General features: G+C 43.9%; 1 protein-coding gene across 3 annotated transcripts; it reads left to right on the top strand.

The window, feature by feature from the left end:
* The first annotated feature begins 8,003 nt into the window (after positions 1–8,003).
* On the top strand, positions 8,004–20,707 carry GLYCTK (glycerate kinase). Of its 3 annotated transcripts, XM_069095563.1 has the most exons (6): positions 8,004–9,666; positions 10,515–10,813; positions 11,409–11,825; positions 12,410–12,561; positions 18,619–18,794; positions 19,355–20,707. In XM_069095563.1, exons 3-6 carry the CDS (start codon positions 11,449–11,451, stop codon positions 20,216–20,218), a joined length of 1,569 nt encoding a protein of 522 aa, XP_068951664.1. In that variant the 5' UTR covers positions 8,004–9,666; positions 10,515–10,813; positions 11,409–11,448; the 3' UTR covers positions 20,219–20,707. The 3 variants fall into 3 exon arrangements, with proteins under 3 accessions (XP_068951664.1, XP_068951665.1, XP_068951663.1); XM_069095564.1 differs by lacking the exon at positions 10,515–10,813 and having other exon boundaries at positions 8,004–9,429; XM_069095562.1 differs by lacking the exon at positions 10,515–10,813.
* The last annotated feature ends 300 nt before the right edge of the window (positions 20,708–21,007 follow it).

The following is a 21,007-nucleotide window of genomic DNA, read 5'->3' as shown; positions in this document are numbered from 1 at the left end:
TGAATCAGTTTACAACACAAAATTTTTTATAAGATGATTTTTGCCCTCAGATACCTTACATCTGGTTGGGCATAAGGATGAAGGAATCATAAGTTATATACACAAATATCCCTGTCAAAAGGTACTTTTTTCAAAGTGACCATAGTACAAAATGCTACAGAAGTTCAGAGAGATTCACTTTAGCAAAGGTCCGTAATGGATGGGAAGAGGGGCCATCTGATGTAGAATTTGAAGGACAAACAACCTGATAGGCATAGATGGCTGGGGATGGACAGCACAGTGACGTCCATGTGGAAAGAACTCCAGGATGGCAGAGGTGTAGGGAGGAGGCCTCACATCTTATTCCTGGAACAATTCTAGGTCAGACCATTTTGGGTGCAGTGGGAAGTGTGTGAAAGGGAGAAGTGAGAGTGAGGCTAAAAAAAGTGAGCTGGAAGGAAGAACAGTTCAATAAACATACAGTGTGAGTCTAACTCCACCACCCTCTTTTACTCTAGGATTCCCTCGGCTTTTGCCATCACAAGATGAGCTGGCTCACTTTTATAAATAAATAAATGATTTGGCAAAAATAACCAAAAAAGGAAGGGGGAGGGAAACAAGCACACTAATGTATTGTTGGTGGAGCTGTGAACTACTCTAGCCATTCTGGAAAGCACTTTGGAACTAGACTCCCAAAGTCACTAAACAGGGCATACCCTCTGACCCACTTATTAGGCCTATACCCCCAAGAGATCAAAGAATGACGAAAGGACTCCAGTGTACAAAAAATGCTTTTAGAAACTCTTTCTGTAGGAGAAAAAACCTAGAAACTAAAAGTGACTATATGTTTGGGAATGGCTAATCAAATTGTACTACATGAATATAATGTAATTTATCATAAGAAATAGTGAAAAGTGTGGTTTCAAAGAAAATTGGGAAAACCAATGCAGAGTAAAGTGAGCAGAAGCTGGAAAGTAGTTTATATTATAGCAATATTATTATGAAAAATAACCCTGAAAAAATTGAAAACTCTTGTCAATGCAATGACCAACTATGATTCCAGAGCAATGACAATAAAGCTTACTACCCAGCTCTTGATAAAGAGGTGATAGACTCAAGATGAAGAATGAAACATATTTTTGGTGCAGCCAATGTGGGAATTTATTTTGCTTGACTGCATATCTTTGTTACAAGAACTATGTTTTTCTTATCTTTCTTTTTTCCCCCAGTAGCAGTAAGAAGAAGGTGAGAAAGAAGGACATAGGATAGAAACAAAAAGGTTATTAAGGCATCTTTTTTTTTTTTAGGGAGAAAGAGAAAAGGACAGCAGGAAGGCCAGAAAGAAGCTCAGACAAGCAGGAAAAATTTTAAAGCTGTATGTTGATTTTACTATATATTTCACATGAAAAGTAAGCTGTGCATAATAGAGATCTGTAATTTCATGTACAATCTTCTGTTCTACTCTTATGTGCAAATACCCATTCTATTTGGTTTTAAAGAATAAAAATAAAAGTTTTAGTTCTGAATTTTCTTCTCCCACCCTTCAGAAAGGTAAGAAAAACAAAACCCATTATAAATATGCAAAAAAGTCATGCAAAACAAATTCTGGCATTAGCTATGCTGAATTTTTTTTTTTCCATTTGAAAATGAAAGATGAAACATTTAAAAAACAGAAGAAGAAAAGAATTGGTTGGTCTCTGCTTTATTCAGTCCAGTATCTTCTGCACCTTGCTATGACCCAGGCCCTGATGCCATGGAGTTTACAATTTAAAGGAGGGAAAGACTAATCTACTAGGCTGTAGCAGCAACCATACTGGCATACCCAGGATGGCTGCTAGCACAGGTTCTTAGATCTGCTTTACTTGGAAAGAGCTGTTTGGGGTCAACAGTCTTTTTTTAATGACATTCACTAGTTCAGGGGAAAAGTCAGCACCCTGAACTTCAGAGATAATAGAGAAAAAATACAAGCAGAGAAATAAAGACCAACAGACAGGGCTCTGACTGCCTGAATCAACTATATACTTTACATGCATCCCTGGATCAAGAGAACCTTTACATCTTAGGAGTTGGGGAGCTTTGAACAAATGGCCACTTGCTCAGAACCTCAACTAGGGAATCACTAGATCCTTCTCATAAGCAAGTCCCCAAAGCAAAATACCAACTCAGAGTATATATACAGAGACAGAAGGCATCACAACCCACCTGACTCAGTGCCTAATTAGAAATTAACAAAAGGTGTGAAAGCCTTCCTAAGCAAGTTTCCCATAATGGGCTCCACCTTGAGGCCTATTAATGGGAGGGGAAGACTTTAAATTCTATTAACATTACAAAGGCATAGTGAATTGAATACAAATATGAAATTCAGGCAAAGTTCTAGGAAGGATGGGAGGAAAGGAAGGTCATGGAGGAGGTGGCACTGGTTAGGTATTGAAGGAAGAGTGGAACCTCAACAAATAGGGATCTAGGGAGAATATATTGCAAACATGGGGGAATAGCATGAACCTATGTTGCTTTGAGAGAACAGGATGAAAATGAGGGGATGGAAGGTGGCCCATTTGGCTGCAATGATGAATACTTTAAGGAAAACAGGATGACATTAAGTTAAATGGGTCAGAATAATAGTTTGTACTTTTGTAGTACTTGAATATTTGCAAAAACTTTCCTTACAATAACCTTGTCAGGTAGATTGCTTTATCCCTATAATGTTGTTGTTATTATTTCATCCCTATCATATTTGATCTCTATTGTTTATCCCTAAAGTGAGCTTATTATCCCTATTTTAGAGGTGAGGAAGCTGAGGCTCCAGAAGGTAAATGACTTAACCACAATCACTCTGCTAGAAAGAGTTAGAGCCAGGACTCGAACCCAATTCATCTGATTCCTAGTCACCTCTAAGTGTGTGTGTGTGTGTGTGTGTGTGTGTGTGAGAGAGAGAGAGAGAGAGAGAGAGAGAGAGAGAGAGGAAGGGAGGGAGGGAGGGAGAGAGAGGGAGAGGGAGAGAGAGACAGAATATGAGAGAGAGAGAGACAGAGAGAGACAGAGACAGAGAATGAGAGAGAGAGTGATCCCTGAGTACCAGAATAGTGAGTTCATATTTGAATAAGATAAAAGATTTCCTCAGTTTAGGAAGACAGATAAAGAGATAAAGTACAATAGCTTAAGTAACTTGGCTAGGGTTAGAGTGCTAGTGTCAGGGATTTGAATCTAGGTCTTTCTGAATGCAAACCCAGCACTTTTATGGGCTGTAGCACACTGCAGGAGTTTATAGGCCTGGGGAATAATAATAATAATATATTCCTATAGCTCTGTAAGGTTTATAAAATATTTCATGAATTGCTCTAACCATTCTGGAAAGCAATTTCGAACTCTTTGAAGTCCATTCCAACTCTGAGATTCCATGATCCTATTTGATGATATGATGAGACAGTGTGTTCTAAGCATGAGATATCATCTGCAAAAATGCAAGAAATGGGAGAGCACAAAATTAGTGTGTTATTTTGGCAGTAATGTGAAGGGTAGATTGGAGGGAGAGGCAAGAAGACCACCCAGGAGGTTACTGCAATGGCCTGGTCAAGAGGCTATGAAGGTCTGAACTAGGAAAAATGGCAGTGGATGTGGAACAAAGAAAGCAAACGGAAGAGATAACAACAGATAACTTGGAAGTAGTATTAACAGGATTCGGTAACTGATTAGATGAGGAAGAAGGTAGAGAGGAGTAAAAATGATTCTGAGGTCATGAGAATGGGTGAAGGAGAATGATAAGAGAAAAAGTTACATAGGTAGGCTTGAAGCAATTCAATTTAACAAGCATTGATGAAAAACGTGAAAGGCACTTTGTTAGAATCTTGGAACACAAATACAAAAAATGAGACAGTCCTTCCTCGCAAAGAATTTATATTCTCTTGGGGCCAAGGGGGATAATATGCATACAGATAAATACAAAATATATAGAAAGTAACTTTTTGTTGGAAGAGGAAAGTACTAAAAACTGACCAGGGATAGGAAGTACCTACTATGACAGGCCACGCCTGAGCTGAGCCTTGAAAGGAGTTAGGGATTATAAGAGGTGGAGGTGAGGTAAGAGAACATTCTAGGCATGAGGGACTGGTGTACCCAAATCCAAATCACATGCCACCCGATTTGGAAACCACCATTAAGGCCCTTTAAATTTGTCTTTGTCTCCATCCTACACCCTGTAATAGCTTGAAATAGCTTAAGGCATAGTCTTGAGTATTGCCCAAGGTGTAGTCCCCTAACCCCCTACTTCCTGAGTTAGTACTTCCCTAAATTAGTAAGCCTTGAAGCAGCATTTTGTACAAGGATCATGGTGCAAGTCTGTAGAGATCATGGGGCAAGTCTATCTCATGTAAGAAACCACCCTGTTCTGGGATGTTGACCAAGCAAGGTCCCCACCCAGAACACTGACCAAGCAGGGTCCCCCACACCCTTCACACAGAATATGACCCTGGCCCTTTCTGGGGAAATCCACTCCTCCTGTGCCCTCCCCCCTGTTCTAGGAGGGACCCCTTGTCACCAGAGGGTTGCACCCTTGTACCCTTGCACCATTTTCCCAAATTAGCCCTGAGCTATAGATCTAACCAATGGCTGTTCTTGGCTTCTGTATGTCATTGCTTATGCTAGTTTCCCTCCCCAATTGTGGTTTTAACCTTTATAAGCACTGTATGTACCCCAACATGGGGCTGCCTGATTTGAGTGTATACTCCAGGAAGTTGTGGGCTTGATCAATAAATCCACACCTAAATTTATCTTGAACCCAGGTCTTGGCTCGATCTTATTCTCTGCACAACAAGAGAGCCTGTGCAAAGGTGCAGAGATGGGGGAGTGAATGTCATGTAAGGAGAAAAGGAGTAAAATAAGTCTGGAGAGACTAGAGCCAGAGTTTCTGTACATCTCTGAACTGTCTTTTGAGTTGCCATTCCTGAAAGTTTCATCAGTCTTCAGCCAATATTCTATTGATAAACCTTTCTGATCTTTGGTGGATTGGTCCTCAGATTACAGATGTTTAGCCTATTCTGAAGCCTATATATGAAATCTTTCCAGCTTGTTAAGACCTATCAGACCCTATACTTGGAAAGCATGGTTTTTAAGAGCCCAGGGACATCTCTGCACAATAATGAAGCAGCAAAGTTGTATTAGTGAGGTGAAATAAATGTATGAAACTGTATTTTAAAAGTGGTTTCAAATAACAATCAGGTAGAAATCTCAGATCAAATTGAGAGGAGTGATTAGGTCTGGTTACACATTTAGGAGTCTTCTACATAGACATCACAGTATTGATGGGGTACTTAGGTGCTTGTGCTTGGACCCCAATTGCAAAATCACATTTCTCCCTAGCCTCAAAACACTATCCCTGACAGTTTACTCCCCAGCCCAAGGATTCTATGCTTAGCAATAACTCACGAGTGGGCCCCACTAAGACAAACTACCTTTCCCCACAATTACTCATGAGTGGGCCCCCAGAAAAACAAACTATCTTTCCCAATCACAAGAACAAGCTGACCTCTGAAGAAATTCTCTTGTAAAAACAGGACTATCTTGTAACCATAGAATTATCATGTATTGATACCCTAAATTATAATATTCAATGCAGAGGTCAAGCTATAGTCATCAACTCTCAAAGCTATCTTACTACAGATGTCACAAGACCGAAAGTACACCCCTGAGAAATCCCTTCCCCTGGTTTCTACTAGTGAATAATGCCAGTGACCTAATTAGCATATCTGTCAAATAATCCACTACTTTTCCTATATAAGCTTTAGCATCACTCCTGTTTAGTTGCAAATTCCTTAAGGAATATAAGTTCCCTAAGGAGCTCCGCCCATCATACTGACATTAAAATAAACCCTTGCCACCTTGATTTAAAGAATGCTTGAGTCGGTGAATTCATTCCAGATGACCCTCTACAGTACTCCTTGGACCCCCCTCAAACCTCATCAGTATAAGATGTGAATTGTTGCAGCAAAAATCTGTGATCAAGAGAAACAGAGGCAGAGTTCTGAGTGTGATCAATTTATTAGTAAGGCTAGCAATTGCCAGTTTGTTTAATTATTTTTCAGTTGTATCCAACTCTTCGTGACCCCATATAGGATTTTCTTGGCAAAGATACTGGAGTGGTTTGTCATTTCCTTCTCCAACTCATTTTACAGATGAGGAACTGAGGCTAAAACAGGGTTGGGTCAAACAGCTACTAAGTGTTTGAGGCCAGGTTTGAACTCAGGAAGATGAGTCTTCCTGACTTCAGGCACAGCACTCTACCCACTGTACCACCTAGATGCTTCTATCAATTGCCAATAAACAAGGTTAGTAGCTGCTCAGAAGCCAGACACACACCTGATAGTCAAAGCAGCTTTTTATATACTTGGTTACATAAAGTCCAGTGATACAAACTCAACTAAGACTGTAACTAGTCTATAACAAAGGTGAAGGGTAGGCTTTACATTTTGCTTAATCATGCTTACTTGAAAAAAAGGATCTTTAGAATTTATTGGCAATGAGGAAAACACAGTTAAGTCAACATTCTCTGGAAAAGTCCCATGTCAGACAGCACCCATTAGCAGAGAGACATTTTAGGACCAGGTTGACTTATTTTCCTTAGCTCCCTCCTCCCTTCTGGGTTAGGCAGGGCTAGGCTGTACTTCTGGGAAATAGGGGGCTTAAATTCTTACAACTCTTCTACTAAGACCTCAGGCTGATCCATACATATTGATTCCAGTGATTAACTACAACTCTTAATCATGAAGCAATCAATAAATTTCACAGAATGAAATTGCCAAAGGAGAGTTAGAAAAGAGAGGGCTCAGGATAGAGCCTTGGGGGTCATTCAAATTTAAGGGGCGGGGCAGGGCAGGAGGGCAGTGAATAGATGAAAAACATGGGGTCAGATATTTTAAACAACCTGGACAAAAAAGGGGTCAAATGATGTAGATGTTGTGAAGGTAAGTTATATAGTACTTGTCAACCCACTGGATGTTAGGGAGAGGAAAGAATCAAAGATGATTTCAAAGTTTTGATCCTAAGTGATGGAGAGAATCATGTTGAAACCAACAGAAATAAGGAAATTGGGAGAAAAATTATTATTTGGATGGCCAAAGACTTAGGGGTTGGAGTCAAATAAACCTCACAGAAGTTGGTTCAGGTCCAAGGATATGAAAGAAGGCTCCTAAATGGCACATAAAAAAACATACCGGCTTTCAGAATATTTAGTTGCAAACATTATATAAAGGCACTGGAAATGAAAGATGGAAGGAAGGAGTATCCTTTAGGAATACAGAATCAGTGGAAATCAGATCAATAAACAGAAGATGAATCTGCAAATAAAATAGGACTGTTACCAGGACAATGGAGGAAATATCCTCCCACCCACACAGCTGAGAGTTATAGACAGAACTGATGCAGGGCTATTCAGCTTTTTCAACCTTAAAATGAGAGTACTGGGCTTCACTAGATGACTTTTAAGGTTCTTTCCAGCTCTAAACCTTGGCCCTAGGAAGAAAAAATAAAAATTAAATTTAAATTTAAAAACACCACATACAGTGCTTACTAGGTACCAGGCACTGTGCTCGGTGCTTTACAATTATTTCTCCGTGAGATAGGTGCTATTATCATCCTTATTTTACAGATGATGAAGTCAAGGTGAGCAGAGGTTAAATTAAGTTGTCCAGGGTCACACCGCTGTAAGTGTATGAGGCTAGATTTGAACTCAGGCCTTCCTGACTTCTAGGCCCATCAATCTATCCCCTCTGCCACCTAGCTGCTCAGGAAACACTATATCCAGGACAGATGACTGACATCTGGGGAGTGACAGAGGGGCCTAACTCTTTAGATAATTCCAGGCTTCCTAATGCTACTCCATGACCCAGGTTACAACATCTAAAGGAAAAGGTCCAGGACCTACAGTGTCTCTTGGTACATGAGTTTCAGATGCTAGGATACCCAGGATGGGACCAGCATGGAAGGATAAGCTCGTGGCCGGGCACACAGGTTTGGGGGTCAACTGCACCGTGATGAAGCCACAGAAACTGATGAAATCCCCAAAGGTACTAAGAGCAGAGGCAGAAAAGGGACCCTGGGCCGCTTCGTGTAGTTCCAATGGGGAATCCAGTAGGAAGCAACTGGAGGGGAGTCACGGAAGGGGGCCAAGACGAGGTCTGGGACATTTCCGACATCTCGGGTGACCCCAGGGCGCAGGTGTTGGCTGAGCTACGGGTGGGTCACCGGCCGTGGGAGGGGGCCCTGGGCCTAGGATGGGCTCCGAGGAGAACAAGGAGTGGATGCAGGGGCAAGGCCGAGACGATGGGGCCCCTCTGCTGCAGGGCCGGTGTGAGAAGCGGAACTTCAAACACCGGGGCTTCCCCGTCCCCCCCCCCCCCACCCATACTCTCTGCCTCCGAGGCTGCAACGACTGCTCTGCCCGCGCCTCCGTCCAGCCCCACTTCCCTCCGGCCCTTTCTCTCCTTCAGGCTCTGGCCTAGCGCCCGTCCAAGAACTTCCAGTTCCTCCCAAGATCTGGAACTTTCTTTTTCTTTCTTTTTTTTTTTTTTTTTTTTTTTTTTAAAGCAATCGGGGTTAAGTAACTTGCTCAAGGTTACACGGCCAGGTGTTTCTGGGTGGGTGCTAAGTGTCTGAGCCTGGATTCGATCCTCAGGTCATCCCGACACTGAGGCAGGTGCTCTTACTCGCTGTGCTACCTGGCCGCCCCAAGACCTGGAACTTTCGAAGAGAATTGAGCGGGCGCAAGCAGCTGGGAAGACAGCCTGCGGTCCTCCATCCTTCTCGCTCTTCCACTCTGAACTCCAGCTGAATTGCTTTGTTTACGGAAATAGGAAGGCGGACATTTGATGTACAACCTCCCAATCAGATTGCAGAGCTCAGACACGTCATCTCCGCAGAAAGTGACTAGGAGGGAGTCGGGATGCGTCACTTCCCAATCGTACTTGCGTTTGGGCCGGAAGTTGGCGGGAGGTGGCTTCCGCGGTTACGCTTGGAGGCCACGAAGCCCAGCTGTGGACTTGCACCTCCAGATGAGGGCCCAAGCTCCCTTTCCGGGGGAGGGGAGGCGGGAATGTAGGACGGGAGCGAGAGAATGTCTCTATTTTCTAGCCCTTCTGTGTCTCTGGAAAGAGAACTGGGTTTGCAGCTAGACTCCACAAACTTCAGCTTCAGCCACTTACTCATTTGACCTGGGTGAAACCCTTCCAGCCCTTGGCCTTAATTTCCCAATTTGTACAAGGGAGTTGGACTAATGTCTTTCAGCCCCCGTTTCAGCTCCGCATTCGAGCGACCTCTGCTGCGCCCTCTGGCTCGAGTTTGTCGGTCATTGAAAAAGGGAAAATCTGGGAGGTGGAGTTGGGGCGTCCGCTGTGAGGAGCAACGAGTATCGCCTTAGGACTGCTATTCATTGTGTTCTAGCTCTCGGTTTTCCCCTGTCAAGTAAGACCCTTGAGGTTCCTGTCAGCTCTAAAGCGCTCCCAGCCCTTGGCACGTATAGTCAGTGTTTATTGAATGAATCACTTGAGTGAGGTTTGCTGAAAAGTGATATTGAAGCCAAGGCTTAGTCATCTATTGCCTATAAGACCCTGAGCAAGTTATTTTTCCCTCCATGGAGCCTCAAAATGCTTTCCTTATTTGTAAAGTGGAAATCATGACAAAAGTGACTCCTGCTTACAGGTTGGTTGGGAGGAAAGCTCTTGTTAAAATGTAAAAGGGCTATGGAAATGTGAAATGTTCCTGTTGTGACTTGGGATTGAAAAGGCATGCTGTGGATAAGAGCATCGAATACATGAGAAGGGGTGATTTTTCATTGAATATTTATTGAGCATAGCAGGCATAATGAATGCCCAAGGAAAACTTAACAGCAAGGGATCTTAAGTGTTTTGTTTTTTATCATGGAATTGGTAGGCAGTGTGGCAAAGTCCATGATAATTTCTCAACATTTTAAGATGCATAAATAAATGCACAGAACTACAAAGAAAGCTAATTACAGTGCCATACAGTTGTCAAATACTTAAAAAAAAAATTCAGAGCTCAGGTTAAGAGCCCCTGGCTTAACAGCAGCACATAGTGTAGTGCAGAGTCCTGGATCTGGATTCAGGAGACATGGTTTTATTTGTTTTTAACCCTTATTAGTTGTGTGACCATAAAAAATCACTTCACCTTTCTGGTCCTTTTGATTGCCAGACCAGGGGTCTTTCCTTTGAACCAACTTGGAAGTGAATGGATGTTGTTGATTGCTCTTCCCCCAGCCCATGATTCTAGGCATTCCAGTAACAGTGGTGGGATAGAGAGGTTCCTTCTGTCTCTCTGGATCTGGTCCTTGGAGATACTACATCAGATTTCAGGAGTGTTGGAATACCTAAGGACTGACCTTGGGTCAGAGTCCTCTGTCTGCCCTAAATAGAAATTGATCTCTTAAACCCAGTGAACTGTGGTTCTTATATATCAGAATGGGGATGATAGGAAGGCAGCCTTGGGTTTCCCTGTTCATCCTCTATATTTCAAGCTTTGTCTTTGCCTAGACTCAACAATGATTTACAGCAGAGTGGAAGTTGGGGTGTTTGGACAGCCAAGTGGAGTCTCTTGACAGAGAAGAATGGTGAAGAGACAGGACTAAAATGCTTACGAAAAGGCATGGTTGGCACTGGGAGAAGGATGTAGACGTCTAGGGATGGGGCACTGGGTTCAGGGGGTGTCAATGAGGCGGTGTTCCTTTGTGAATGATTAACTTTCACCGAGGATAACCTTGCTGGAGGGTTTGAGTAACAGGACCTCTGGACTCTGGGATAGAACCACTTTCGAGCCCAGAAGATCAGAGGGAGTAAGAAAATGGGCCAGGGCTGTGCCTCTGCTATACCAGGGGTGGTGGGGGCTTCTGGTGAAGAGCTGTTGGGCTCTGAGGGTGTGGGGGTTTGGCTGGGGGAACAGGAGATTGGGGAGAAACCTGAAACAGTAGGACAAAGAGAAAGATAGAACAGTGGGTAAGAATGGAAAGGGTTTTAATCAGAAGTTAGGAATGAGGGCCAGCAGTTCTAGAACTGAGGAAAGCCCTTCAGAGCTTTGTAAATTGTCCATTACCATAGCAACCCCTGTGAAGCTAGAGTTCTTGGAGATGATAGAATCATAGGGCTTTAGAGCTGGTAGGGAGGGATCCTGGAGACCATCTGGTTCCTGAAGTTGCAGAAAAGGAAATGAAAACCAAGAGAGTTTAAGTGACTTGTCTAAAGTCATATATATAGTAAGTGACAGAGCCAGGACTCAAATCGAGGTCTTTTGGTTCTAAATCTCATGTCGTTTCCACTATCTTACATTGCCTTTCATGGTCTCTGGAGGTTAGATGGAGGTCAGCCCTCCCCTCCCCCCCCAAAAAACAACCGCATGCACAATTCATTTGTTTCTGACATTTTTTCTTACAGATGATCATGGACACCAGGCACTGCTAAGAGTGGGCTGGGCATGGCTGCCACTTTTCGAGTCCTACCCATCTTTGTGCGTGCTCGCCCCTGCCCAGTACTTTGGGGGAGTTCAGCTTCCTGGTCAGCTAGTACCATGGCTCTGGTAGAGCAGGCCTGCCAAATGTTTGAGGGTGCCGTGGGCGCAGTGATGCCAGGCCCCATGTTACGCCGGGCCCTGGCGCTAGACACAGAGACTGGACAGCTGAAGGTTCGGGACAGGAACTTCCAGCTCCATCACAATCTTTACCTGGTAGGCTTTGGCAAAGCTGTGCTGGGCATGGCGGCAGTGGCGGAGGAGCTACTGAGTGAACACCTGGTTCGGGGTGTGATCAGTGTGCCCAAGGGTATCCGAGCAGCTATGGAACATGCTGGCATGAAGTAAGAAGCTGGGGTTTGTAAAATGGGGCGGGGGAGAGAGAAAATGCTACAGAGAATGTGCCATGATTTCTCCATCTTCTGCCTCACAGGCATCTTTTTTTTTTTTTTTGCTTTTTAGAGGGCAGTTGGGGTTAAGTGACTTGCCCAAGGTCACAGTGTAGTTTTTGTGTTAAGTGTCTGAGGCCAGATTTGAACTCAGGTCCTCCTGACTCCAGGGCCGGTGCTTTATTCACTGCGCCACCTAGCCACCCTGTCACAGGCATCTTTAGATCATGTATGGTCTTTCTGCCTACCTTTGTAAGATGAATAAAATACTTTGAGTCATGTGCTGAGCTTGGTCTTGAGACTGAGCAGGTTGATTGCCTTTCTTCCATCAATGAGCTTGCCTAGTTCAGGCCTATTTGAGGAAGAACATTTCTGTAATCAAGAAGGGGATGCCTCCAATGGCCCCTTGTTAGGAAGTTTGGAAAGTTTGGGACTCAGTGAGCTAGAGGAGTCATCTGTTTTTTTACCCAGAAATGAGGGTAGGAAGGTGTCAGGAACACAAGCCCCCTCTGTCTTGGACCTAATACTCCACCTTGCAGGGAGATGCTTCTGAAGCCGCACAGCTGTATCCAAGTATTTGAGGGAGCAAACAACAACCTGCCTGATGGGGATGCCCAGCAGGCTGCACTGGCCATCCAGGACTTAGCAGAGGGGCTGACAGCTGATGACCTGCTGCTGGTCCTTATCTCAGGTGAGCTCCCTTCCTCCCAAAGTGAGGGAGGGGAGGTGTAGGTGGGCTCTTGAATGATTCCCAACCTTTTGCCTCCCTTTTCTGCTGCCTTTCTTTCCCTAGAACTCTTCCTCTCCTCTTTTTTCCTTTATGATCCCCTTCCTCAAATGGTAACTGACTTTCTTTTTCCAAGGTTCCTTCCCCTGCCTGCCCCAGCCCCCTTCTATCCATTCTATCCAATCTTGAAGAACAAGAGAAATCTCCTTTTTTGAGACATGAGAGCAGCTATTTTTCCTAGAGGCAGAAGGATGGCTCAGATGACCTTATCAGGACCCCAGACAAAGGAGTCTGATCTGCTTCCGATAACATACTGGCTAGCCTTCTCAACGTCTCCACATAAGGGCATCTGAGTCTGTATTCAGTATTATCTGCCCTGTCCTAACCTGGCTACCATTACTCAATTGTGCCCTGCTTCCAAGACCCAGGAATGATGGCCTAGATTCCCTTGACAATCCAAAAGGCATTTCATTTCATTTCATTACTATTCTCCTTTAGATCTAGCCAACAGAATTTTGCTGAGCAGCTAGCAAAGACACTGAAATAGAGACCTTAGTCTTTTTTTTGTACTTAATACTATTTTATTTTTTCTCCAATTACATGTAAAGATAGTTTTCAACATCACTTTTATAAAATTTTGAGTTCCAAATTTTTCTCTCTCCCTCCATCCCTTCCTTCCTCTCCAAGAAAGCAAATAATTTGATATAGGTTATATATGTACAATCATATTCATCATAGTTTCGCATTAGTCATTTTATGAAAGAAGAATCAATAAAAAGGGAAAACCATAAGAAAGCAAAAACAAAAAAAAATTAACCAAAAAGTGAAAATAGTATGCTTTGATCTGCATTTGGACTGCATAGTTCTTTCTCTGGATGTGGATATCATTTTCCACCATGAGTCTTTTGGAGTTGTCTTGGATCATTGATTTGCTGAGAAGAGCTAAGTCTATTGAAGTTAGTCATTGAACAGTGTTGCTGTTACTGTGTACAATGTTCTGCTGGTTCTACTCATTTCACTCAGCATCAGTTCATGTAAGTCTTTCCAGGTTTTTCTGAAGTCTGCTTGCTTATCCTTTCTTATAGCACAATAGTATTCCATAGCATTCATATACCACAGCTTGTTCAGTCATTCCCCAATTGAAATGAAAATAATCCCCTCAGTTTCCAATTCTTTGCTGCCACAAAAAGAGCTCCTATAAATATTTTGTACATGTGGGTACTTTTCCCCTACAGTCTTTTTTTTTTTTAAAGCAATCGGGGTTAAGTAACTTGCTCAAGGTTACACAGCCAGTTATTTCTGGGTGTGGTGTTAAGTATATGAGCCCGGATTTGATTCCCAGGTCATCCCGACACTGGAGCCAGTGCTCTTGCTTGCTGTGCTACCTGGCCACCCCTCCCCTACAGTCTTAACAGTTCTTAAGTCCTCACTCCCAGGGACCAAAGAACCCCCCCAGACTCAGTCATCCTACCTCTGTACCTGGGTGCAGGATCTCACTTGCTTATTGAAGGCTACCATTTCCAAACCTAAATTACTGCCTCCCTAAGTAAGCTGAAGTGGGTATGAGCCTAGGAAGAATGCCCTTGTTTTAGTCCCAGCTCAGCTACTTATAATAACCTTGTATTACCCTGAGGGGCAGTCTTCTAACCTCTAACTGCCCTAGTCAACTCTCTAAGCCTGTAAGGAACAGAACTATAATTTCTCTGCTTTGGTAGGGTGGAGTTCTCTACATCAATGAGATCACAGGTCTGGACCAAATAAATCACAAGACATTATGCTAGAAGACACCAATAACTAATCAGGGCCTGCCCTCAAGGGGCTTACATACTACTGGAGGATAGAATGTATTACTAGATCATTGGAAGAGGGAGATGACTATAACCACTAGGTGGATGGGGAAAGGCTTCCTATGTGTATCTCTTGGCTAAGAGAGGCAACTGTACAGGGAGCACATTCCAGACCCCATCAAATGCTGATATGGAAGAGCCAGATGGCATGCTAGAGCTCTGAGAACAATAGGCCCATTGGACAGGAATTGAATTCACCCAAAGGGGAAGTAGTGTGAAGTACTCTGGAAAGAGAGCCCAGAGCCAGATCATGTGAGGCTTTGAAAGGTGACTGATGAGTTTATGTTACATTCTAGAGGCCTCAAGATTCTTGAGCAAAAATGACCATGCTTGTGCTTTAGGGATTTTATTTTGATAGAGATATGAAAGAAAACCAGGAAAGGGCAGCACCATCAAAGTTGAGGGAGGACTGCTTTCTTTGCAGAGGCAAGGGACTGATTATAATGTTGGATTTGGCTAATTTTGCTGAACCATTTTCTCTATTTTTATTCTTGTTATATTGTATGGTTCCCTGACAAGGGGAAAGGGAGAGCTATTGATAAAGGTGATTTTTTAAAAAGATATGAATAAAAAAAAATTTTTAAAGCCAAGGGAGGCATGAATATCCAAGAGGAGGGGTTGGTCGGGAGTGTCAGAAGTTGAAGAAAAGTCAAGAATGAGGACTGAAAGAGGCCGTTGGATTCAGCATTTAAGAGAAGCTTGAAGAATACCTTTAGGTGAGTAGTGGGATGATGAACCAGAGAGCAAGGAGCAGAGAAATGAGTGGAAGGTAAGAAAACAGGCATCCAGTATCATCAGCTTTTCTGGTACTTTGGCTATGAAAGGGTGGTAAGAGATAGGATGATAATTTAAAGGACTAACAGGGTTTTTAAAGGATCTACATGTGTGTATGCAGCAGGAACCAGGAAAGAGAGGACAAGGGAGAAAAAGAAGGGTCAGCTCTGCTGTTGGGAGAGAATTGGGTCAAGGACCCAAGTAGAGGGGTTGGTTTGGACAAGAAGGGCCAGTTCTTTGTTACACTAAAACAAATGAGAGAATGGAGGTAGATGAGGAGTTTCAAAGTATGAATTAGAGGAAAAGAGAGAGCCTGTGACAGATTGCATCTATTTTCTCAATAGAATATTAGCGTAGGACACTTAAGCAGAGAAGAAAAATCTTGGAATAGTTGCTGTACGGAGTACTAGAGACAGAATTTGGCAGGGCGTAAAAGGATTGCCATGTAGCCCTGAAGCCATAAGATAACAGAAAGGTATGTCTCCTTACAGCAGAGTAATATGGCTTCCTTCAGCAGGGGCCCACAAGCACATAAGTAAGAGTGAAGAAGGTGACTGGTGGACATAATCAGTGACTGGGGTTTGGCCAGATGATAATGGTGAGAGGACAAGGGGGGCAAAGGAAGAGAGTGTGTATCCAAAGCTGGGGTGGACTGTGAGAGTAGGGGATGATAGAGTGACTGGGGGCCCTGGTAAAGATGCAGAGTAGGCTTTTTAGGAGTGAAGCAGAGGAGGAAACTACAGAAGCAGAAGTTGCTGGTGTGACTTCATCCTCCTCCCACCAATTACTGTGTATTTCTTTTGTCCATATTTTCATTTACTTATCTGTGTGCATGTTATTTTCCTACAGTAGAATGTAAGTCCCTTGAAGACAGGGACCATCTAAATTTTTTTTCTTTGTGGCCTCAGAACTTAGCATAGTGTCTGGAACATAGCAGAAGCTTAATAAATTATTGCTGAATATATAATGGTCAAGAGTAATATCATCCCTGTGTGGTTAAGGTGGAGTGCAGTACAGGTCATGAGAGTTGAGACTGATGAACTAGGAGACCAGAAGTGTTTTAAGGGACATCAGGTCATATAACAAAGACCAGGAATATGAAGGCAGAAGTGGGGGTGGAGAGGAAGGCTGAGAGCAAGTTTTTGAGAAAGTCAGGGGATAGTATTTCTTTTTAAAGTGTTTTATTGAGCCTTTCTTTAAAAAAACAAAAAAGTACCTTTCTCTTCTCACTGACTCTTCTTCCTCTATTAAGCCTCCCTTGAAATAAATGAATTAAGGCAAAAAAAATGAACACATCATCCTTTTCTGAAAATATATACCTCATTTCACACCTCTATACTACCCTGCCTATGCAAAGAAGTGAGAGGCGTGTTCCATCATCAGCCTTATGAAGTCATCGCTGATCATTGAGCTTCTCACAGTTCCTTAATTTTTTACTATTGTTTTCTTTTACATATTGTTGTCATTGTTTAAACTGTTCCGGTTCTGTTTACCTCCATTGGTATCAGTCCATGTAAGTTCTCCCAGATTTTTCTCAATACTTTGTATTTGTCATTTCTTAGGACAATATTACATTATGTTCCCATACCACAATTGGTACAATTGTTCTCTAATCAGTGGGCTTACATGTTACTTCTAGTTCTTTTCTACTATAGATAGTGTGGCCATAAATATTTTTGTATGTATGGCTTTCTTCGACCTTCCTGGGGTATATATTTCATAGTGGTATTGATGTGTCAAAGGTGTATACGGTTTAATGATTTTTTTTTTGTTTTCCAAAAGTTGGACCAATTTATATAGCTCCACCAATCACACATTAACATTTCTCTTATTACTAATGATTTGGAGTATTCTCTCATATGACTATTGATAACTTACATTTCTACTTTTAAAAATTGTCTATTTATATCCTTTGCTTATCTTTTGACGAATGGCTCTTATTCTTATATATTTGTATCAGTTCCCCATATATCTTGAATATTAGACCTTTACAGAAATATTTGCTGTTAAAAGTTTTGAGAATGACCTGTCCAAGAAAGGAGCTAGTTAGTCCTCAAATATCTTTACACAGATGCATAGCATAAAGCTAAGAGTAAGATGGACAAGAACCCCTGACATAAGGAGGCAGCTTCAGCTCCTTGAGTATCACTTAGATTTGTGTGGTGAGACCTGTGGTGGAGGAGGGGGAGGGGGAAGAATGCCTTAGGCAAAAGTGGCTGGGGGGGGCGGTTAGGGCATGCTGAGCAGGATTGTGGCTGTATACTCAAAAATTATGCACCCAGAGCCTGAGGGGACTAGTAGAAAGCATTTGAACAAAAATCAATGGAGAGAGAAACAGAAGCAGTGTTATTTTATATTACATAACACCTGGACAGGAAGAAAACAGATGAGTTCAGGAAACAACCTGCTAGACCATAGATGTAGAGCTGGAAGGACCTTAGAGGCCACCCCAAGTCATTTTACAGATGAGAAAACTGAGGCACAGCCTGATACAAAGACATGAAGTCGTCCTTGAATACAGTTATTTGGATAGCTGCTGAAAGTTTCTGTTCTCTCTCTCTCCTCTCCTCTATCTCCCATTTCTTCCAAAAGCAGAGCAGCTAGTAATTTCTTGACTTGCCTTGTTAAATCACCAGTCAAGAGAAAAAAAAGCCCCCCAAAAGAAATTTAGAAAGCTGCAAAATACCATTTGACAGAAGATCTCATCTTCAAGAGTCCTGTGATGACAAGAGTGTGGTCAGTATGTTCTTTCATATACCAGGAAAAAAGTAAGATTGAATTGGGTATCTAAGTGAATAAAAAGCTAATGATTGAGTGCCCAGGGACATAGCCAATTCTTTTGCCTCATCCGGGATATCAGTGGATGAAGTGTAGCCAGAAGGCAGCCCGTTTAGGATCATGTGCTTGGCTCTTGGTTGGTTCCAATATCTGAGGTCTCTTCCTAGCCCTGAGAAGCGTGCTGTCTGAATCCTTAACAGTTATGGAGGGCTGAGGCATTATTGCTTTTTTGTATGGTTTGATGAAACAACAGAGGGAAGAAGGTAGTTGGGTTAGTACCAGACCTGTTTCCTGGCAGTTCTTGGCAAGGGCTGTAGTGTTGTCACAGCTACTTGGAGCAGAACATGGTGATAGATTTTTGTGGTGGTGGGAGGTTTCCAAGCCTAAACACTCTCAACAGTCAGACAAGGGCATTGTGATTAATGAGGTGATATATGCAGATTGACTTATGAATTGCAAAGGACTGTATAGATGTCAGCTGTGATGATGATGATGGTGGTGGTGGTGTTAAGGTAGGTATGAAAAGGGACTCCCTTCTTTGTATTTCCTCCTATCCCCGTCCCCTCCAGCCTGCTCTATCTTTCTCCCCACCTAACCTGACTTGACTCTCTTCCCATTGCAGGGGGAGGCTCAGCCCTGCTTCCTGCTCCAATCCCCCCAGTTACTCTAGAAGAAAAACAATTGCTCACCAAGATGCTGGCAGCTAGTGGTGCCACAATTCAGGAGCTAAATACCATCCGAAAGGCCTTATCCCAACTCAAGGGCGGAGGCCTGGCCAGGGCTGCTTACCCTGCACAGGTGAGTGATTATCCAATATTTTCTCAAAAGGCCTTTGAGGGCCTCCTGGGTGAATTGCTTGGAGTTCATTGGTAACAGGGCAGGAGATGGGAATAGAGATACAGAAGAAAGTGACATTGTTCCTCTTCTCAGGGACCTTGCAGCCAAACAGGGAATACAGGACACAAACATTATTTACAGATTAACCTACAAAATGCACACGCACAAGGGGATACAAAGTAAAAGAGAGATTGAGTTAGTTATTGGAGGAAAGGAGAAGAAGGGTAGCTGGTGGCTTTCCCTGGCCAGCTGAGGAAGTGAGAATTGTGTATAGGGAGACAATAGATGGACCTGGCTTGCATTCAGATTCCATGCTGGTAAATGGAGAGGTGAGCCTGGGGTGGTCTCAGACATAAGTTAGTGATGTGCTACACAAAGAAGTTTGGATTTACTAAAATGGGCCCAGGGGCAAGAAGCTTCATCAGGTTCAGTCCCACTTATCACAGTTCATTCCCAGCTGTTTCTCATGTTTCCTGTGCTTGGGCTCCTCCCCTCCCACGCTTCCTCTGATTCTCTTTCAGGTAGTGAGCCTGATTCTGTCAGATGTTGTGGGGGACCCTGTGGATATGATTGCTAGTGGTCCCACAGTAGCAAGTGACCACAGTGTTCAGGATTGCCTGCAGATTCTCAGCCGGTATGACCTCCGTGGAGTCTTGCCCCGATCTGTCAAGACAGTGCTGTCCCGGGCTGACTCAGATCCCCGTGGTCCTCCCGGCTGTGGCCATGTCCTCAATGTGGTTGTTGGCTCCAACACCCTGGCTCTGGCTGAGGCCCAGCGTCGTGCGGAGGCCCTGGGTTACCAGGCACTTGTTCTAAGCACAGCTGTGCAAGGTGAGGTGGGTCGCTTGGCTCGATTCTATGGGCTTCTGGCCCAGGTGGCTGGTGTCCGCCTCTCCTCTAAGGTTATGATGACCAAGAAGGAAGAAAATGATCTTCGAGGGCTGGTAGAAGAGCTACAACTGTCAGATCTGAAGCTGGAGGAAGTCCTGGAGGCTGTGGAGGGGGCCAAGGGTCCTGTCTGCCTTCTGGCTGGAGGGGAGCCTACAGTACGGCTGCAGGGCTCAGGCAAGGGGGGCCGGAACCAAGAGCTAGCCCTTCGGGTGGGGGTAGAGATGGGTGGGTCCACAATAAGAGACTGGGAGGTTCTATTCCTGAGTGGTGGAACTGATGGGCAGGATGGTCCCACAGACGCAACAGGGGCCTGGATCACCCCAGGGCTGGCTAGTGAGGCAGCAACAGAGGGTCTGGATATAGCAGCTTTCTTGGCCAACAATGATTCACATACCTTCTTCCAACACCTGCAGAGTGGTGTCCACCTCCTTTGTACTGGCTTGACTGGCACCAATGTCATGGATGTTCACCTACTGCTCCTCCGGCCCTGCTGATAGGGACCGGCACCAGTATAGGGCTCTCCATTTCTTCAGGTCCTATTTGGAAAAGACCTTCTCACTAGGGCTGGAAGGAGGGGCAGGCCCTTAACTCCTTATGTGGAATTCACTGGGCCACTCCAGACTCTGATACAGCGGTGCCTATAGGGGAGTACAAGGGAACAGGGAGCACTCAGCAGACCTGTTCCTGACTTATCAGGTCTTTATTGCCTCTGCTTCCCTTGTGGGTCACTCCTCTGTCTCAAGGCACCCCTGCCCCACATTCTTGTTTCTCCCAAAGCACAATCTGTTGGCTGGCCTGGGAGAGGTAACGGCTGTGGCAGGAGGACCTTCCAAGTCATTGCTCTCTAGTTTCTTCTCTTAACCCTGTCACCCTGGGCTGCTCTTCCCCCAGCCTACTTTTACACGCAGGGCTTGGTGATGAAAAAAAAAATGTGACTCAATGTTTGGGAAAGGATGTGAAAATAAAAGGATGAATTAATTGGCTCCTTGGGATATTTTTTCTCCTGGTTCTGCTTGTGAGCAGGTCCTGGAGCCAGATCTCTTGGGCAGCCCTCATCTCAGGGGATGGAAGTTACCGACCACCTACCATTCAGAACAAGGCCAGTGATACCTGGAGACCCAGCCTGGGCTTCTTGGCTAAGGCTATTATGTAAAGACCCAGCCAGGCTCTGAGAGAATGGCAGGGAATCACTTGGGGCAAAGCACTCTGGGTGCCATGCACTAAGCCCTTACTCCTCCCCGTGTCCCCCAGGGCAGGCTTCTTTCTCAATCCTGGGGTTGATC

Source organism: Petaurus breviceps, unplaced genomic scaffold, assembly GCF_028583685.1.
Source record: "Petaurus breviceps papuanus isolate PSGF00001 unplaced genomic scaffold, PetGlider_PUasm1.0 227, whole genome shotgun sequence".
Taxonomy (NCBI): Eukaryota; Metazoa; Chordata; class Mammalia; order Diprotodontia; family Petauridae; genus Petaurus; species Petaurus breviceps.
The sequence above is the reverse complement of the archived record's forward strand: the minus strand, read 5'-3'. Positions and strand labels throughout refer to the sequence as shown.

Excerpts from the sequence above, each read along its gene's own strand:
- GLYCTK (XM_069095564.1), top strand. The coding sequence starts at position 11,449 with ATGGCTGCCACTTTTCGAGTCCTACCCATCTTTGTGCGTGCTCGCCCC. Across the intron at positions 11,826-12,409 it reads ATGGAACATGCTGGCATGAA|GGAGATGCTTCTGAAGCCGC; the intron begins GTAAGAAGCTGG and ends TCCACCTTGCAG. Across the intron at positions 18,795-19,354 it reads GGGCTGCTTACCCTGCACAG|GTAGTGAGCCTGATTCTGTC; the intron begins GTGAGTGATTAT and ends ATTCTCTTTCAG.